The sequence below is a fragment of the Aythya marila genome (genome assembly GCF_965140915.1).
Source record: "Aythya marila genome assembly, chromosome: 17".
Classification (NCBI taxonomy): Eukaryota; Metazoa; Chordata; class Aves; order Anseriformes; family Anatidae; genus Aythya; species Aythya marila.
In genome coordinates, this window is record NC_139058.1 from 3732529 (window position 1) to 3753747 (window position 21219).

The 21219-nt window shown below is 47.9% G+C and overlaps 1 protein-coding gene across 1 annotated transcript; it reads left to right on the top strand.

Moving 5' to 3' along the window:
* The first annotated feature begins 249 nt into the window (after positions 1-249).
* On the top strand, positions 250-18478 carry LOC309884630 (refilin-A-like). Its single transcript, XM_082773736.1, has 3 exons — positions 250-780; positions 10764-10873; positions 12744-18478. The coding sequence occupies exons 1-3, from the start codon at positions 568-570 to the stop codon at positions 13075-13077; spliced, it is 657 nt and encodes a 218-aa protein (XP_082629862.1). The 5' UTR covers positions 250-567; the 3' UTR covers positions 13078-18478.
* The last annotated feature ends 2741 nt before the right edge of the window (positions 18479-21219 follow it).

Sequence of the window (21219 nt, forward strand, 5' to 3'; positions counted from 1 at the left end):
AGCGTAGGGAAAGCGCAGCTCCGCGATGGCGGGGGGGGCTGCTCGGGGGGCGAAGCCTGACGGGGAGAGGGTCGGGAGGCGGCCGTGGCGCTCCCCGCCTGGGAAGTGCCTGAAAATGTCGGGCCGGGGCAGAGCTGGGGGGCCGGGGAAAGGGGAGGGCGCTCCCCGGCTCCCCTCCCACCCTCTCCGGATAAATGGGCCGGCGGGAGGCGGCGGGCGGGCGGCAGCAGCTTGCGGCGGAGCGCGGCCCCTCCGGCCTCGGCTCCCCCGCCGCGCCCAGCGCTCCCTGCCGGCGGGGCCGGCTCGGGCTCCGCCGCGTCCCGGTTCTTTCCGTGGGGCCGGGGGATTGCGCCTCTTTTCTTCCCTTCTCACCCTCCCTGCCCCGGGAGCCGCCTGGGGGAAGGCAGCCGGGGCAGCCCGTCCCGCCCGGGCTCCGGCAGACTGGTGGCGGCCAGCGGGACTCGGGGCGGGGGGCCCCCGGGCGCCCTTCTTCCCCTTCCCTCCCTCCCTCCTTGGGAGGCGCTGGAGGATTTTCTCCCGCTGCGACCCCCTCGCTGCCCCCCAGACATGGTAGGTCACCTCCAGCTGCAAGGGATGGACGAGAGCCTGAAGGAGAAGAGCCGGGAAGGCTTGCTGGACAGCCCGGACTCGGGGCTGCCCCCCAGCCCCAGCCCCCCTTTCTACTCCCTCTCGCCCGGCGAGGGCCGAGCCGGGGGGGGCGGCAGCGGTGCGGACCCCCCGGCCCATGGACACCGGCGAGAAGCCAAGGACGGCAAAGTGGTAAGAGCCGGAGAGGGGAGGGAAGGAGAAAAGCGCCGGGAGAGCCCCGGAGCTGAGGGGGGACAGCGAGGACGCGGAGCCTGGGGGCCCCCTCGGCTCCCCCGGGGCTGCGGGGCACCGCTGGGGGGTTTCTGCTGTGCTCAGGGGTGGTGGCACCGCATGGGGGGGGACATCAGCAGCGACAACAAACCGGAGAGCGAAGCCAGGTCTTCGCTGCCTTCCTGCAGCACACGCAGGTCCGTGCCGGCTGCCTCCAGCATCGGCTGCGCGCCTGCATCCCGCATTCCTCCGGGCCCGCAGTGCAGCCACGTCTGCTGCAGCCCCTGCTGCAAAGAGAGGGGGAAGAGGTGGTTAGGACAGGGCACAGGCGGCTGTCTGGGGAGTTGGTGTGGCGACGTGGGCTGGGGAAGCTCCCTGCCCCTTGCTGGAGCAGGGTTTTGGGGTGTGAGGCTGCACGGACAGGGTTGGTGTGGTGGTGGACCATAGGTTCTGGTTAGCCTGATGCGGTGCCTGGCAAGCAGCTGGCTGTGGGGTAGGATTTGGGTAGGTTTCCTGTGACTATTATTCAGCGTTATTATATTTATTTCCATCCCTCGGCTATAGAAAGCCTCTATAAAACGCAAAGTTCAGAGCATAAGCGATGGGGGGAGAAGTTTTTAAAGAACGATGAAAGTTGGTCCCCAGGGACCTTTCAGATTTTTTTCCCTAACATATAAAAGGCTTTTGTAGATGGAGTCAATACAGTTAATTGACTGCTATGCAGAATAAAAACTGCAACACTAATCTTTCCATGGGGAAAACTTATCTGCCAATGGATTAGTGACAATTCGGAGACTTCTTCCCAGTAGAGACACTTTGCAATAACTTAGCACAGCCTTATTTTCTTCCTCAAGTTCTGAGGCTATTTTAGCTTATTGAAAACTGCTTTTTACTCCCAAGCATGCCAAAACCATCCCCAAGAACAATGACTCCGTCTCATCAGAGTACGGTGGGTAGGGTGTGAGATTAATTATGAAAATAAAATCCCAAACCCTCTAACAACCACTGACTGTGGATCCAACTTCGCAGCCTTACCTGCTGTTGCCTGGGCGTGTGTGTTGTCTTAATGGGACGACTTATGTTCAAAGAGTTACTTGCATGCCTCTGATTTGGCAGGATCAAGCTGTTGCTGTGCATTTGTAAAATAAAATGTGGGAGGATGATGAATGAAGGTTTGCTGGACCAGAAAACAGCTGGGGTGGAGGTGTCTGTGAAGCTCCACAATGGGGATGTAACAGCCTCCATCCCAGTAACTGTGACAGTCAGCCACCACTCCTCTCAAGAAAGCCCTTAGATATCAAAGGTGAAAGATCGTAATAAAAGAGAAATCTACCTCTTGAGCTGCTTGGATTGAGAGTTTTAGTGCTCCTAGAGGAGAAAAAAAAAGTTATTCCTGTGATTTGTGTAAAGCAGAACTACATTTTCAAGTTACTTTTCTTATTGATTGCAAATTAGTATTTTTAACATTACAGAGGAACTCAAAACTGTGGATGTTTCTGATTTTCATATCATGTTGCAACAGCATTGGTAGCCTTGGGCCCCAGCTGTTAGGGTAGGGGTTTCATATACTGTGGATATTTCCATGCCCTTAATAGGTCTAGAACATTGCATAGGTACGAACAGTGAAGCCAATTTGAGTGCATTATCTGGTGTGGTGCAGGACTGTGCTCTGTAACTCTGGTATTTTGCAAAATAAAGAACCAGGCTGGAGTTCTCACTCCACTTGACTGCACAGAGATTTTTCACTTCTCACTTACAGCCTGCAAATACTGTACTTGCAGCTGCTATTAAGAAAACAGGAAAAATACAGAGAGCATTGCTTGCTTTGTACTTCTAAATTTCAGTGTCTAATTAGCTTTAACCTTACCATTTAACAAGGACGTGCAGATCTATGAGCAATTATGCAATCCATGAATGTGCTTCTGTTTAACTCCACTACTCTGCTGTTCATCAGAGCATGCAGAATTGGCAAATCAATAATTGCAGCTATTTGCACACCAACACATGCTTTTTTAATTGCTTATTATGCTAGTGTTTGTTTTGCTTATAAACGTGACAAAACCAGGAATGCAGTCACCATTTGTGGTGCTGTAATACTATAGAACCATATGGAAGCTCACTTACTAATGGCCAGAGTTCTAGTATGTACAGTTACAATAAATTGCTGTCAGGTGAACAAAACAACATTCCAGATCTGGGGGAAGGATTTCCTACCATTCCTTGCTGCAGATCTATCAAAACCACCAGTCTGAACCCAGTTGCGTTCTTTTGCAGTCAGCTATTTTGCTCCAACTTGACAAATACGTTGAATTTTTCTGCTCTAGGATAGCTCTTCTCATACAGACCAAAATGAGACTGCAAGCCCTTATCGAAGACTTTTTTTGTGTGTGTAAAACCCATGCTCTCCCTGCTTTGTGTCATTAACTGATTCTGAAAAAGTAAACTCTTTTCTCTTTAATAAGCACGACTTTGTTTCAAAGACAATGCACCATTTATTCACATTTAACCAGCCAATTTGGCTACAGCTTTGGGATCCAAGAAAATATGAAAGGCAATTTAGGACCAGAGTCATAAATACCATAAGTTCAACACCATTTAGGGACTTTTTTTTTTTTTAATTTTACTTGCAGTGCAGGAGGAATTTACTTTTATTTCTTCAAGTAAAGTCTATGTGGGGAATTTGTCAGTTGTTTTGTGCTAAAGTGCAAATATCCTAATGAAAATAGAAGGTAACTTTGACCTAGTTTTGCCTTTTAAATCTGAAACATGATTAAATTGATCTTTCGTCTTGGGTTACTGAATTCCCTAGGCTTTTCCTGTAATGCTTGGGCAAGGGGAACACACATACCATGGAATAAATGTCTAATAATACACACAAAGAAGCAGTTGCTGGAAGGGTAGGGAGTGAAATGGCATCAAGATAGCCAGATCTGCTTAGAGTTTTCCTTCTTGTTGCTCTGTGATATAGTTTTAGGCTAGAAGGACTGATTTTTAAGCTCTTTCTCGTGCTGCACTGAAATAAAGACTTGGCATCTGATGGCATCACTCCTAATGGATACCAGAAGAGATCAGAACCATGTTCATCTGCAAAACTATGCATTGTGCTTTCTCGAAGCAGCATACTTCTTGTCCCCTCCCAATGCTGCTGCCACTGCAATGAGTTGCTTCTCATTTGAAAGATTAAATATTTATGAATTCAACCAGCCTCACCGTGTACTGACTTCTGTGGGACTATCCCAGTGGATCAGTGTTCAGATGAATGCCCCTACATAGGGAATTTCTACTTACGGTCAGGAGCTGTTTGACAACAGTGTGGTGCCAGAATCTGCCCTCTGTGGTGGGAAGCGATTCCAGCTTCATCTTACATACCGTGGAGGAGGAGTGTAGCTTGCCTCTTGGTGTAGCTTTCACAGGCATGGTCCTATCAATAGAGTCCAGGTCAGCGTGTGTGCCAAGCCTGTTGGATTTTTTGTCAATATAAAAAAATAACAACAATAAACACATGTCCTTGACAATGCCACTTACTGAAGAGCTTTTGGGGCCACAGAGCCCATATCCTGCTCTACACTGAAAGAACTCCAGGAAGCGGGCTGTATTCTGGGGTCTGGGTGAGGAATGTGTCCATCGAAGTGTTTCCAGGTCTGCCACCCCCTCCAAGGAAAGCACCTGGAGAGAAAGGCCCAGCACCCCCAACCTAAGCCAGCTTGCAGCCCACACACGCGGCAGGTGACACGTCTTCCCAAGCCCTCTCCAGGCTTGTGCAGAGAGGAAGGCAATTTCCACTATTGGCATGGTGCCTTTTGCCCCAAATGCTGTTCAAATGAAGTGGGAATGGGCAAATTTCTCAGCAGGCATCAGTCTGCATCACTGGTGCAATTAGCAGCGAGAAGGTGGTGTCAGTACACATAAGTTGGTGTGCTCTGCAGCAGCTGTGGGGTCGGCAGGCAGGTATTCCTGATCCAGGCAGTTCGTGATAAAGACAAGCAGGGAAAAAGTCATAGGACTCTCATCTCCTATGCTAAAAATGTGGCTCTAGATAGAGTGATGTCTTCTAGCTGTTTAATTTCTATTGCATCTCTAACACTGGACCATAAGTGGAGTAATACTTTTCCCACTTGAAGTAGAAGAGGCAGGAAGGATTAATTCTTTGAAATAATAAAGCCCGGCTTTATACTTGAGCTCTGCATTTACTGTTATCACTTCCAAATAAAATCTCATCCGGCTTTGGTATAAATTACTTGTAATGTGCAATACATAAAGATACTGGGAAAATAAATGGTCTGTAAAACAAATACAGCTTATCAGCTAGTGCAGAGAATGTAAATGTGTGTCAAATAACTCAGCCAGATCTTTCATTACAGCTGTAAATAACATCTGAGTAAAGTGACATTTTCATGGGCCTGACATGTTACCATAGTGGGAAAATGTGGTGAGAGATTTGCTTATGCCCTAGCGAAGTTAGGAGCTGGGAATTTGGGAAGCTGTATCCTGTTTGTATCCCTGATGCTTGGAAAACCGTTTCTCCTTACAGTCCCCAGGGATCTAATGCCAAATCCTGGTGCCTTCCACATAACGACCGTACCTAAAGGAGTCAGTTCTGGTCTGTCTCGCTTTCTGGGGAAAAGTTTTTTTTGGGGGGTTTATTTTTTTTCAAGTCACATTAATTTCCTTCCTTTCTTTTTGCTTTGCTGCCTGGAATGTGGCAGCTACGAGAACAGCCAGTAGACTGCAGGCCCATTTCATGGCACGTTATTTACCGTAACTCCACTTCCATTCTTATAAAAATACCCCAAGCGAAAAGCATCTTAACAGAGCCCACTGATTCTAATTATTAGGGGTAACAGAAGGTTATTCTGCCCACCGTATTATCTTTGCTGTTGTTCTCTGAGGTCTGAATACCCCCAGGAACAAGTCACTGAGGTGTCACTGCTGGCAGGTACAGAGCAGGGACACAGAGCTGAAGGCTGTGCATCAGGCCTAAAGCAAGAAGTCCTCTGCAGTACTAACGTCAGCACGAAGGAAGTGCTCTTGATTAGCAGTAGGTTGAATTCTGTTCAGCAACTGATTTTATGTGTATTTATTTATGTACTCCTTGAAAAACGCAGAGCTTAGCTACCCAGGCCTTTACATGCCTGAAAGGCATCAGAGTTAAGGCAGGGGGAAAAATGCAGCCAAACAAGAATCACTTCAACTTTTTGAATAATACTTTAACCCTTCGCTGGTTAAGGCAAAAATATGTACTGGAAAGGAAATAAAAATGCTGACCTATTTACTGCTTAATTTTCATTCACCTAAGGGCATAATCTGTACTTCTGCCTCCTCAACCTTCCTGGACTCCCAGGCTCATGTTCTCCCTGCATAAAGATGCGGGGTTGTGGTGGCTTCTACTGGGCTGTGGAGGATGGTAGTTGCTCAGTTAGATGAGTTGCTCAGTTTTGTGCTGAGCATCTGCTAAGTAGCAACACAGCTCTAATTACTGGGGACGGATTAATTAGGTCCCAGCCATAGCCTTCCAGCGCAGCAATCCTAGGGTTTCTTTGAACAGACAGACCTTGACTTGTGGGCAGCCTGCTCTAAACGGCTTGCGCAGGGCTACAAAGAAACTCACCTTATTGTGAAGTGTCTTGAGATTGCTGGATGATTGCTAGAGATGAGCCAAGGATGGTCATTTCTCAGGGCAGGTCAGCAGTCCTGTGTTTCTGTTCTTTCAACCATTCCTATGCAGAAGGAAAAAGAATTGCATCAGTTTTTTTTTTTTTTTTTGACAGGCAGAACATTTTTGTTTTGTTTTTACCTTAAAATAGACTGGAAGGAGCTGCTGTCAAACTGTTACCAAGAAGCCAACTTTTGGCGTGTGTGAAGCATTTGGCATTTCAGCCCCAAAGACAAATCTGGAAAGCTTGGATGCCCTGTTACTTGCTTCCAAACTCCAAGTGAGATTCAGGAGCAGGTATTTCAGAACATCACTGGAGGCAAAACAAAAAGTCATCTGAAGTGCCTTTTAGTTGCTGCTCTGTAAAATGTGCGCTCGCTGTTTACTGACCCTTGCATCCCGTGCAAGCAGCTCAGCTGCTTTGGGAGCAGACTGCAGGGTCTTGCTGATGATTTTTAATTTGTAGACCATTCTTTGTAAGGTATTTACATCTTCCATCTGCAGAATTCCAGGTGACTTCTGAGGTTTCCCACCTGCAGCAGCTGCTGGTACTGCTCATGGTAGATGAGTGTGAATCTGTAATGGTCTCTGGTGGGTGGCACAAGTCACTCACTGGCTTTGGCTTATCAATGTCCACAATTGTCCAAGCTTTCTAAATTAAGAGACTTAGTCTGCAGGTTAGAAGTTGATGCTAGTTTACAGCATACGTGTATGAAATGTATGACAGAACTAACATGGAGAGAGGCAAATCCTGCTCTCACCAAATGCAGTGGCAACTTTTTGATTGATAGATTGCAGTCACGCATGAGATCCTTCATTCCTTCCTGCACTCTGTCCCCACATTCTGGCGGAGCAGCACCCCTGGCACACAGCAGTCTGCAGAGCCCGTTCCTTTACAAACACTGGGGGCCAGATGCCCACAAACATTCCTGCAAAGCCACAGAAAGGACCTTGCCTCCTACATCCTTGTCTCCAGGGGTGTTCAGAGCATGCTTACTGTCAGAATATGTTAGCAAGAAGTGGGAAGGTTTGTTTGCCTGGGAGCACTGAAGTTGCTTCTTTAAAATTGTTTCTTTAAAACAGCACTTCACAAACACCCTCTGCAGAGTTCTCAGGAGATCTGGATTTCTCTTGTGTTAATCCAGAAAGGACGGTCATGGTTACCACCCTGCCAGCTTCGTTATTTGGTGTTCTAGCAAGCTAGTCTGGAGCTGAAAAGCAGCTTAATTCACAACTGTTCACAACTTTCCCTATGGAAAAGGTGCAAATAGAAACAGGCATGCGTGTTTGTCTGACACCAAAACAGCTTCATGGAAGAAACATCAGCTGTAGCACAGGCTCTTTTACATAGGAAAGAAAATCTCCTGCACAAGGGGCACATATCTCCGGCCCTTCTGCCTTCACCACTTGAGACATTCTGCGTCTCTTTGCAGGTGACCCCCCAAGAGAGCAGTTTGCTTGCCTTCAGCAGAGCCCACGAATGTATGTGCACATGGGGTTTGATTCCAGCACCCAAACGAACCTCTTCTCGTGCACAAGATGTCTTTAGAAAGAGCACAGGATGTTTGCAGGCTGTTAAAAGCAAGAGATCTGCACCCTTGTGAAGTAAAGCTTGTTGGATCTAAACAATTCACATTTCTGAAGGAAAGGGCTTTATTTACAACCAGAAAGGCTGCCCTTGCCCTTCCCTGTAAAGAGTGTTGAAAGCAATCCAGGAATGAACTTTGCCTTTTAGCCAGTGTTTGCTAGGGAGAGGGAACACATTTTCCTCCCCCCATACAAATTTCCCCATTTTCCCCCTCATCCCTTGTACAAATATTGTCCTTTTTTGGCAGCGGATTAGAAGCACTCAGTCAAGAAGAGTGGCTGGCCATTTTACCTTACAATTTAACACACTAGTAAAGCGCAGGGATATTTCAGTATGGAAAGAGTAAACAGCTTTGTGGCTTTGGGACACAGAATTGAAGGGCTTGGAGAATTCAGATGAAGCAATGACATTTTTTGCCTTAGCCTAAGGCAGCGAACCCAAGCCACCAGAGAAAACCAGACCTCAGCTAGTGTGAGCCGACACTGTCGAGTGGACTCCAGGGTTTGGCCAGTTAACAGCAGCTGAGGGGTGACCTGGTGAGCATCGTGGGGATCTTTATGCTGTATAGGGCAGGGCACAAGGGGAGGCACCTCACCCAGCACCAGCAGTAGGAACAGGGCCACAGCTCCGGGATTGCCCCTGTTCCTCCCAACCAGAAGGTGCTGGGGAAGGTGGAGGGAAATGGCAGGGGAAGAGCAAGCCAATTGCTCTGTGTCCTCAGCTACCTTCAGCAGACACCATGAGGCCTGAGATGATCTTACTGACCAGGAGACCGATGAAAAATCAGTGTGATCCTAGCACACGTATGGCTAAGGTGTGGTGGAAGGTGGAAAAAACTCCATGAGCTTTTCAGCCACCTAGAGACCTTTCAACCCTGCCCAGTGGCTGCCAGCCATCTCCTTTAAAGAGACCCTATGTCCCTGTGTGCCATAAATCACTGCTGACAGAAAAGTGGTGGCAGGGACCAAAACCCACAATGACATTTTTCCAGGATTAGGCTTAATTAGCCGCTGGGCTGGGTCCAGACACCAGACACAGGACCCCTGTATGTGGGAACTCATGTTTAAGAGCGCTCCACTCTCGAGAAGCAGGATTATTCATTTTTGTGGTGGGCAGGGGAGCCTAGGCTGGACTGTGACAATTTGTCAGACTAATTAACTGCAGGATGAAATTAATCTTAAGAACCCACTTTCAGTGGCATGATTTGGAGCAGCTCCATTCATTAAGAAGTCCTGGCTCGAAACTGGTTCCCTGCATCGCAGCGGCCACGGGGTGCCCCAGTGTCTCACCCTGCGCTCACTTGTGCATGGTTAACGAGAACATCCCTTGGAACAAGCCAGCTGCTCCTGGCATGAAGACTTCAGCAACAGCTCATCTACCACATTCCCCACTCGATCGTTCCAAGGGATACATTATTCTCAGCACACATTTATTTATGTGTCTGTATAAAACATATAGAAGCACTACGCACTTAAGTAGAACCACATCCTTTAAGTCAGCAGACTTGGGCCCTCTCTCTGCGTTACATCAGACTTCGAGCCCTTCTTCATGCTTGGAGTCTTTGTAAGAGCTCGCAGGCAGAAGAACAGTTTTTGTTTTGCTTTTTGGTAATGCAGAACTTCCCCCTGGTTGATCCAAGGAAACATTTATTTCTGAAATATTTTATACAAGGCAGTTCTAAAGCGCTCTGGGCCCTGAAGTGAGGAGGTTGTCTCCACTCGTCAGCCAGGCTGCAGCTCCTCACACAGATGTACCAACCATTGCAAACAAGTTTAAAAACCACATGTAAAAAACTCCACTTCACTTAAGCACCTGAAGCTTGCATCTACAACCAGGTCTAGAAAGCAGCTAACCTTGCCTGTTTTGCCTGTGAAGTCCTGGCTAAAAACCTAGCTCATGAGAGGCTGTGATAATTCATAACAGAGAAGGCAACAACACCAGGGTTAAAGATGACATGTAAAGAATTGCAGTTCTTATGAGAAATGGGAAAGGAGGAAGGAAAGGAAAAGCTAAATTTTAAAGAGCAGATACTGCAGCAGAGAGTGCCAGAGGTCTGGGCAGAGTCACTTACCTGGGTGGTGAGCTGGGCAGAGCAAGGTCGGTCTTAGTGGGTCCAGAGGGCAGCCCGCTGCGCCGCATCAGTCCTCTGAGCAGGAAGGCAGCTGCAAACAGAGACAGGAGGGTGGAGGTGTCTTAAATGCAAGGCCTGCGCGAGGTTTGTCTGCGCAAGGGCAGGGATTAATGGTCCCATTCCATGCCAACCATCCTAAGGCTTTTTTGTTTGTTTGTTTGGCAACTTGACAGTGGTCCTCCCCTTTGAGCTTTCTCCATGGGGAGGAGTGGCTCCGTCCTTGTGATGAGCACCCCTCTCACCTGGGGCCTTGCTACAAACCTAGAAAGGGCAGGGATTATGAGAGGGAACTGGATGATGCTGAGACAATCAGCAAGGCAAGCTTAGCTTGTGTGCAATTAAAATCAGTGCTGCTGCAGTGATGTGTTCTCATTGCTGAGGAGCCTGCCACCTGCAGTGTCCCCTGCAGGACTCTGAGGAGACCGAGTTCAGCAATGCTGGAGGCACTGGCGTCCCCTGCCAATACTGAACGTGCTGTTCCTGACTGCTCAGCTCTCAGCCACAGCATGTTAAAAACTGTGCCAGCCTCATCTATTGTGTTACAATGCTCACTGTGCTGTTCTTCCCTGCAGATGCCTTACCTGCTCCTGAACCCGACCATGCCAGAGATGAGGCCTCGAATGTACCCTGTGTTTTTTGGAGAAAGTATTGAAGTCAGCCCTGAGCCCGTGCAGGAAATTAGGTACAGATGGGATTGGGTAGGTGGGTGGGGATTTCTGTCCTTTTCCTTGTTCTTTTTCTTCTGAAAAAAAAAATATAATAAATGTGTTTAAAAATGGGAGTCATAGTTATTTTGATGGAAAGGGAGGGAGGCACAGGTAGGAGGGTAATGCCTGAATTAAAGACACTGACAGCAGCAGAAGTGGAGGCAACTAGGCAAGAACTAGGAGGAGGCTGTAGGAGAAGACGACTTTGCTTCCAAGGCCAGCTCATTTCCAAGGCTATGAGAGAAAACTGTTACCATCTGTAGGCCTGCCAGCCTGTACTAAGCAACCTAGTGGTCTTCATCCTGTTGCCTGCTGACTTGTATCCTCAGAAGAAGCAACATCATTATACTTGGCACCTGTTTTTGTTAGCCCTTGCAGCAGAGAAACCAACATTAGCCTAGCTCACAGACAATTATCCTTCTCATGCCGGGGTGGTTCCTCAGGCCAGCAATCAAGGTGTTCTGACCTCCCGTGGGACTGCAGGCAGTGGCCTGTGGATAAACGTTCCCTGCTCTTCTTTTGGCATGGAATGTACTCTGCAAACAGCATGGAGTGGTTACACACAGCTTGGGGCACGGATGGTGGGAGGACTGTAAGCCCAGTTCCCACCCCGCACAACCTATGCGAATGTCTCTCTGGAAATGTAGCCCAGTAAATCTCTGCTTGCTGAGGAACTGCCGGCGGGCATGGTTTTATGGTGATTACATCGGAGTCTTGTTTTATGTGCGCTGAATGACTTGCTTACACCCTAGCTGTGCAAAATACATTACAGCAGCTCGGATTACATGCAGTGCACAATCAGTCAGCCCCCCTCCGGGTGGAGGTAATGACAAGCACACACCCAGCTTTTAATCTTTTTTACGTGGAACTGCACATTCCTTGGCTGCTGATTGCCAGAGGAGCGTTTGGGGAGTGGGGAAAACAACTGAAAGCCCTGCAGTTCCCCATGACCAGGGATTCTAGCAAAAGCACTTTATTTGGCTTGGTTTCCATCCATCCCTCCTGGAGGCCAGCACAGAACATGCAGGGCAGCGACATCCTGCATTCTAGGGGTTCTTCATCTGATAGCTTTGATCATGGCCACTTCGTTGGAGCCCAACAGTGTGGATCCTTGTCAGCCACAGCCCACAGCACCTCTTTGCTTTATCAGCTCTTTGACCACTGCCTATATTTTCTGAAGGCCCCAATAAGCCTCACCCCTCACCTCCCAGTGCCCTGATTTTGGCTAGCTTAGGTTTCTCTTTGTGTTCTGATGGCAAGGCAATATAAAGAGAAAAAAAAAAAAGGACAAACATACAACTGTGATAACAAGTGTCTGTTACACCATGTTTCTGCCACCCATGAAAACCTTATTTATGGCATTATTTTCCTGCTGAAACAGAGCTTGCATAGACAGCAGGGACTGTGAAAGCAGCAGCAGGTGTGTTGTGCAGGGAAGTTAGATGCCCCCTGACCCCAATGGGATATTTACCTCCAGCACAGCTCTCAGGATTGAGCTGAAGCCCCAGTGGGCCCATGGAGGAAGACAGAGGAAGCAGCAGCTGCCTGGAGCCTGTGCAACAAGGTCCTTTCTGTGCTGGCACACACAGGCAGGCTATGTCCTCTGTGAACATGCACTGCAGAAATGTTGAGATAGCTTCCCAGCAAGGTGGGATTCCACCAAGATGCTCCAGCAGGAAGGAGTCTTCTTGGCTCTCTGCTTTGGGTTGTAGGGTTTGCATCAGTTCCAGTATCTATGCACTAAGAGGTCCCAGATATTCCCAGCTCCATATGGTTAGAGGAGTCCTGCGTATCCTTTCCTTTGCTGCCCGGTATGTGTTCATGACACCTTGCTGTCCTCTCTAGGTGCAATTCCGAGGTGAAGTACGACTCTGAGAAGCATTACCGGGATGACATCTTCTACGGCCCCATCCCCACCGTCACCACCTACAGCGAGACGGTCATCGCTGCACCCAACTGCACCTGGCGGAACTACAAGTCCCAGCTGATCTTCGAGCCTCGCCAGAAGCCACTGAGGTTTCAGAGCACGACCATCATTTTTCCTAAGCGTGCCAAGAACATTTACCGGACCACCCTCAACTACAGCCTGGGCTGTGCCAAGCGCTGGTTTTCTTCCAGCGTGCAGCTGGAACTTTGCGAGGAAACCAGCCCGTGTGTCATCTACAGCGAGACCCTCTGATCCACCCTGCCGCTGGCAACCTTGTGACCTCAAGGAGGCTGTGGCCTTTGCTGGGTCTCTGGTTGGGCCCTCACTGATGACGACTAAATATTAATGGCTGGAGAAAACGTCATCTTGGGTGAGGATGAACTGGCTGGGAGGAGGCTTGCAGGGCATGGGATGGTTTTGATCAGTGGAAGGCTGGCTTGCATTTTGCGACGTTCCTGACATTTGTGATCTGGATTTTATTTTATTTTATTTTTTTCCAAGCATATCTATTTTTGACTTGTGCTTAGATGAAATCAAGATGACTAAGGACCCTATTACCCATAGCAGAGTGCTGCCTTGTGATCTCTGTAGGTCTTGTCTAGCACATAGGCGAGACTCACTTCACAGCTATTTTGGTCTTCTTCAGAGAAGACCAACTGCAGAGTCAGCATCCGGCCTGCCCAGCACACACCAAGCCCGGTCTCTTGGAGTTTAAATGCAGAGGAAGATATTTGTGTCAATACTTCACATCCTGCATCCAACAGCTTAACCTGGGAGATAGCTGCAATATTGTACCACTGCAAGAATATCAGGCCTAACTTGCTTGTGGGAGTGGGGACTGTCATCAAGAAAAAGAGGAGGAAAGCAGGTGCACAGTGCTCTTGCCAGCAGCTAGCTGTTTACATACTATAACAAGGCATGGCGCAAACAGGTGATGGGAGGAAGGCCTACCCTGACCCACAGCCACCTCTTCTGTGACCCCAGCCTAGCCACAAGGATTCAGGGGAGACTAAGGAACCTGAATAGCTATGGGGCTGTTTTCTAAGAGTGTCCAAGGGGCTTAGGAGCCCTTTTTCAGAAGTACTGGCAGCCCAAATGTTGCCATGCTGTTTGTTGTACCTAACACCCAATTTACAGGGACCTTTATGCACTCGCAACCCTTTGAGTTTCAGCATATTGCAGAGAGGAGCATAGCACAGCAAAATGTTATCTAGCTTTAAAAAAGCTGGTGCAGTGTTAACTCAAGAGCAAGGTTTCTCACCTTCTCAGTAGTTTCCATACCTGTGTCATGGACAGCTTACCTGACTGTGGAGGAGCATCCAGACTGTCTCTGTGTAGAGCCTGAAGTATTGAAGAGCCAAAATCTGTGCAGGATTTTCTTAATCAGCCAGGTTGTAGCAATTAAACAGGTATTTCACAAACAGCTGGGCTGTCCCTGCAACAGGATCAAGAAGCCCAGAGATAACAAGAGTCACTACAGCCATCCTAAGGTAAACCGTTCCCACTCATGAATCACATCTCCCAGTATCTCTTCACTTCGTTAGCTTGCTGAAAATCTGCAGGAGCCTGGATTCCTACAGACATATAACCTTTGAAAATGGTATGGAATTGTCTCCAAAAATCATACCAAGAATTTTTGCATGCTGCTCAGAAGAGCCCAGACTTAGAAAATAACCACATAGATCTGGAAATTAATTTCCAGTGTTCATTCTTCTAAACTTTCCATTTTTTTCTGACTTGCTGCAAGTCTGATTGAGTTATTTCAGAATGCAGCTGAGAAGCCAAGTCAGAAAACCTATTAACAGTGTCAACAAGACACAGCTGATTGCCCAGAACAGTTGACGCACAAACCCACAGAGATTTAAAAAAAAATCCCACAAAAAACAGTCTGACAAACTTTAAGAAAAATAGTGACCTACAAAGATACTTTTTTTCCATCAATTTCAAAAGGCAAATGGGAGGTGTGACCAGAACTGTGACCTTTATGAAACAGAGTTCTCTTGTTTAAAATGAAGCACTTTTTTTTTTCATTTTTTGTGTGTTTAACCAAAGGTAAATATAAAGTCTTTATATACAACCTTAAATCCTGACAATTGAAGCATCAACAGTACTGAAACGTGTATTATATGGTAGTGGTGAGCTCTGCCTCTGTCTGGGAGTTAGATGTGGGTAGGGAGAAATGTCTCATAGGATTTCCAAGGCTTCCACCTACTGCAGAATTATTTTCAGCAACACAGAAAGGAGGATTGTATTTGTTACTGGTCAGATTTTGCTGTCACTCACCATCAGCAACAAAGCCCAGAAAAGCAACATCTGCCCCCATGGGGATCAATTCCTGAAGCAACCCTTCTCCCCAGCAAACGTGAGAGCTGCAGAGTTAGTTAGACAACAGAGCACCTGAAACGAGGGTGAACGTGGCCGCAGTGCAATGCAGGCTGGTGATACACTTACTTGCTAGCTTGTCTTGAGGGCTGTCCCATATCTCCTGGTGCTGTGGGTGAGATGTACCATGGAGCTGTTGGGCCGGTGGAAGCACTTGCCTGCCTTCCTGGGCACGCAGTGAAGGCCTGGGAGGGCTCTTTCCATGCACCCTTGAGAGTCTGTGGCAGAAGGGGAAGGTTTCCAACCTGAGCGACAGTGTAATCCAGGTTCAAAAGCAGCTCGGGGCCAGGCAGAACTGAATTGGGTACCAATAGGAAGGTCTGTCAGGCCAGTCCTTGCACCCAGGAGACCCTTGTGTGACGACAGATCAGATCGCAGGCACCTCTACTGAGCAAGCGTGGGGACAGGCTTGCTGTGGGCCTCCAAGCTGAAGGATTGCCTGAGACTCCTTACTCTGATCGTACATCAGGCTTTTCTGCTGCTAACAGTTGAATTAGTCCCTTGCTCCAAGCACAAAGCTGCAGTTTCCGATCTTTAAGCAGGGCAGGTTTTCCCCAAAGGCCTGTCTCCTTGGGTCACAGCGAGAGGCCTGCCCAGCCATGGGCCTTCCCAAGCAGATGAGTCCCACACAGTCATCCCCACACTTTCAGGAATTCTGCCACATATTTATTTTGCATGACAGACCTGGCTTCAGCTTTTCTGCAAGTTCTTCCTGTCCCGTACATGACAGAGCCAATGTACCAGGTTGTGATCTTTTTTATCCTGGCCAACTGCAGTCTTCTACCTACTTTGTCTGCTGTTCTGATTCCTCAACGTTGGCTGCAGTGGAAAAGGAAAATTAAAAAGCTAGTGCGCAAATATAAATCCAGTGGGTTTATATCCACCAGAGCCTGGTCTTTGACCCAACAGGGACAGGGGCTGCTAAGGCAACGTCTCACAGGTGGACGTGGCCCCCAGGAAGGTGCAGGGGAGGGCTGCATCCTTGGCAGTGCAGGGTCCCCACCCTCCCAGGCTGCTTTGAAGCCTTACACTTTGTTTTCTCTGCAAATAGACTAGGAATGACCTAACAAGCTCCCACTCCTTTGAGCTTAAGCAGTTTTTTTTTGGTCCTGCCATGCCAGGAAAAAAAAGCCAGCAGGCAGCTTGGGTTTCTAAGCTGCCAGACACACCGAGCTGCATAGCCAGGGACAGGCTGTGGTGGGCTACCACCCTGGGCCACATCCAAAACTGTGATATTGCCAAATAAGTGCCCGTAGGAATTTTTCAAAAATACCATCTTAGATGGTGTCTCCGTCGGGCCCATCACAAGCTGCTTTTCTTCTCTGCGAAAGCTGGCAGTGGAAAGAGACTTTGTTCTTCTGTGCAAAACCACAATGGGCACGGATCCCACCCTGCCTGCCCACCCTCTGTCCTTATTGCTCCTAGCCTTGTGGCTGGGTGAGGGAGTGGTAAGAGACAAAAGTCATCTTGCTCTGAATTTGTGAGTGCTGATTATTATTATTATTATTTTTGTTTTGTTTTGCTCAAACACCAGAAATTGAGTTTTGGGTGCATGTTGCCAATAAACCGCTCCCAGGCACCAAGTGCTTTACTTCAGTATGTTTTGTGCGTCTAGAAGAAACGATTAGTTCCACTAGAGAGGTCCTTTTCTTTTAAATGGAGCATTATTTATCTCAACCAACAGATCTTTGTTCAGGTGTATTTTCTCAAAGATACAAATGATAGATCTAGCCCATGGAAAATGCTGCTCAGAAAGGTGAATTTCCTTGAGCAGCTGGGACTGTGACTACATGATTTCTCCCCAGAATCCTAACATGCCTGTTGCCCACAGCCCTGCATGCTTGGTGGGTAAATCACATTCTGCCTTTACAAATTATTTTCCACCAATAGTTATTTTGGGATCAGAATCTTTCTCACAAGGCTTCTGGGTTTTGGTTTTCTTTTATGTTTTATTATTTTTTTTAATTATTTTGATTTTTTGTGCTTTTTTGGGGGGAGGAGTGTCTCATGTGCTGTTTTACATCAGAACAGAACATTTCAGAAGGTCACTCTCTGAAAAGTGAGGGGTTTACCCTTCTGTGATGGTTTTACCCGTAAATGCAACAGAGTATGCTTGTGTCTGGTCTGCCTGCGTTGCTGTCACTGCATTTGGGGCCAAAAAGGGGGAACCCTAGCTAAATATTGAACTTCAAGAATCTGCATAATACTTTGCACAAATGCAGAGAACAACTTTGACCAAAACAGTTTACGGTTTCTTTCATGTTTTTCTATTTTCTTTCAATTTTTCTTTCTTCCTAAGCCAGCTCTACTTTTCTCAATGTGAAACATATTCGCACCCTAGGTGCAGACTTTCTGGGAATGATGAAAATGAGGTTTGGGTGTTGATAGCAGTGTTTGAGTGAACTGCTGGTCAGAGAAGCGAATGCTATTTACTATTTATGTTGAGTGAGTCTTACAAAAAAAAAAAAAAAAGGAAGGGTCACTGGAGGGTTAATGAACGAAAGTCTTTGCAGAGCAAACTGAGGACTGAAGGCTGTGTGAATCTGAGGTAGACGTGAGTGGTTCTGTGTGTGAGCACTGTGAGCTAGGATACTTAGCCATTGTACTTTAACTTGCCTTTTTTTCCTTCCCTGCAGGGAAGGGCATCCTTGCCTTCTTTAGAGCTGAAACAAAGTCAGGTCCATCCTCTGTCACAGTCACTCAGTCCCACTGAAGTCAGCGGACCTCAGCGTTCCCCAGGCTTGCAGGGGACTCTGTGCAGAGCTGTGCCTGTGTACAGAAAGGGGAACAAGTTATAATGATGGATCTTGGTGTGGGATATTCACATTTCTACTGCCAGATAGTCTGCTCCCTGAGGATTACCCCATCACTCACAAGTTCTGAACATATCCCCTGCAGCTCACCAAAAACCATTGTATTTGATGTCTTGGGAGGCACTCATTCCTCTTCAGATACTGTGATGGCCAACAAAATGAGCAAAGTATCCTGCCATGTGAATCGTGACCTGAAGATGGGGTTGAAAGATGTTTGAGGGTTAGAGAAGGGAGAACATATTACTGGTGGAAATGCAGAAGGATGTGTCATATTTTTATTTTTGTAAGTCTGATTCTCTAAGTGCTTGTAAAGTACTTGACTGTTGTATATGTGGTGATGCAGTAGTTCTCAATATCCTTTTATTTTTGTATATTCCCCATCTCCACAATAATCCCTTCCTGTTCAACTCATAGAGAGTAATTTAAGAAGACAAAATTTATATATCATAATAAAATGTGCAAACTGTCATGCTGATGTATGTGAGCTTCGTTCATCTTCTTTACCCATTTTCTTGGTGCCTAATGCTGCTTTCCCATCCAGAGGGAATGTTTTTGGTGTCTTCCTCCCTCGCCCATGGGATTTAGCCCAGCTGCCCCAGGTTGGGAGGCTGTGGACCCATACAGGCAGTGCCATGACCTGACACCTGCTTTGTCCTGTGTGCCCAGTGGAAGTTTAAGTGACTCAGGCAAAGGGCACGAAACTCATGCTTCCTGCAGAGGCCGTTTTGTTCTTCAAGATTTTACCGATCAGCAGTTTTACAATTTCTTCATCTTAAATTTCCCTCTTCCTGCTCAATCTTGTTCTACCCAGCTATGAAGCCCTGGTGCTCAGTCTAGTTAATTCCTCTCCCAGCTTTTCCATGACCTTCAAGGGCAGGCAGAACCACCGTAATGCTTCTTTCATGGCCAGGTACCCACATCCTCGTACACTACCAGGACCCACGCTACTTCCTGGCTTTCCAAATCACGAAGGCAGATGGGTTGCATCAGGGCTAAAACCCTGCCTAGCCATGAAATATGTTTTAAACCCATTGCTATAAATGCCTGGGGCTCACCAGCCAGCTATTAGTAGAGCTCCCAGCTGTCTTCCAAGACCTAAGATGTCTGCAGGGAGAATCTGACACTAATCCTTATGGAAAAACCATATTGGATTTATAGGGATGAAGTCAATAGGCTTGGATGAAAACGGCTGTTAAATGCTAAGGAATGGAAAGGAGAAGGAGAGCCACGTTGCGCAAGAGGCTTGCTTCAGGTGCACGGGAAATGCCCCTGTCCTCATCCCAAGTTTTTTTGACACAAATTATGGCTGAACTGCTCCTAGGATGAAGGATGGGAGATGCTCATGCTCAAGCACCTGAGGAATGGCAACAGCATAGCAAAGGCAGGGGATGCACAGACTGGGCGAGTTTGATGGTCGAAACTCAAACGCCAGACGAAGGACACGTGCATCCACTCCTGTTATTTAAATAAAACCGTAAGACATGAATGCCGTCCAAAGAAGATTCCTGAGGTGGCAGCTAAATCCTCAGAAGCAAAAGCAGTATTAGATGCAGGATATGTGTTTTGGCAAGCGCACTCTGATGAGCTAACTCCTAGTGGCTTTTACTGTGCCATTTGGATGTTGTAAATTTAAGCAGATGATGCTTGGTATTAGTTTTGCTCCTGGGATATTTCAGAGAGTAATTGCACATATCTCTGAGGGATTACAAGGTGCTGAAGTTATAATGGATGGACTTTGAGCTTGGACGAGATGCCTTTATGAACAGAAGGAAAGGTTTAGGCTGGTTTTACAGACAGCACGAATGCTGCGTTTGAAGTGCCAAAAGCCTCACCTAGAGAAGTTGCTGATAATGGGCAGATACAAATTAATAATACTAAAAACCCACATGCTGGGATCCCAGTTCCACCTACGCCTTTATCAGTCTAACTCCACAGCTACGTACAGCCAACAAACAGTGAAGGGATTTGACAGAAAAAGAACCCGACCTGATACTGGAGTAGGAAAACCCCGCTGCCAGTCTGCCAGCTTGGAACTGCCACGTGCGAGGCCTTGGGCTCGATCTCTGCTCCTTTGGCTCAGCAGATGGCAATGTCACAGCCTGGACCCGCAGAAGTGTCTTTGTAAGATCTAGGCAGTACCAAACATCAGGAAAGTTGTGTCACAGTCCTCAGAACGGTCACAGGCCTGTGCCTGTGCAGAGGAACCACCAGCAGCACGCCTGGGCTGAGGCACAGACTGCCTCTGCTGCGGCACAGGACATTGAACGGCCACCAAAGGCAGCGCTGTGGGGAGCAGACGTGGGTGGGTGGCAGGCTGTCACTGCAGCACTGCGGTAGCTCCCAGACCAGTGGCAGATAAGCGCTGGCACCCGACTCCTGCCTGCTCCTGCCTCTCCTGGTTCGTTGCAGAGGAGAGGGCCAGGACCTGCCCGGCCCTGCACAGCTTCTGCACCGAGTCCCCTTCCTCTGACAACATGCTCAGCCACAGGGGGCAACTGATGCAGGAATAGTTTGTTCTCAAATAGGATAGAGGGTCCTGGAATTGTTTTTTTGAGGGGCGTAAGGATGGAGTTTTTATGAGCTCCATTTTCTGCTTCTAATAATGATGCTGGATCCAAACAGCTCCACGCCTCAGAGTCCAAGGCAGACAGGGAGTTCACATCTATGAGGATGAAAACGCTCGTCCTGCCAAGCCTTTGATGCTCCTCGTATCCTTCCTACCCGGCAAACAGGCGGACAGCACATTTCTAGCATAAAAATATCCTCCTCTGCAGTTAACCACCTCCAGATTCCCTTCCTGAGCCCATCCTAGCCCGGTGATTAGACATTTCTGTACACATAAACATCCAAATCAGCTCCCTGGGGCTCTTCCTCTCTCACAAGCAGATCCTGAGACCAGCGGCTATTTCCAGCTCCTTGAAATACAAATGGGATCAGGGTTTTTCCAAGCTGACCACTGCAGTCAGGGGCCCACTGCTCCACGCAGAGCACTGTGCTTGCTCCCTGGCCATGCAGCCCCCCAGCACATCACCCACCGCTCTGGGGATCAAGCTGCTCCAGGTGCCCTGCTTTGGGTGGGAACGCCAAGGGGCCACGTGCTCTGGGAAACCTAAAGTGGCACCAGGACGTGCAGTAGGGGTGCACAGAGGAGGGACAGTGCAAAGCACCCCAAGTGCAACACAGTAGATGAACAAGCAAT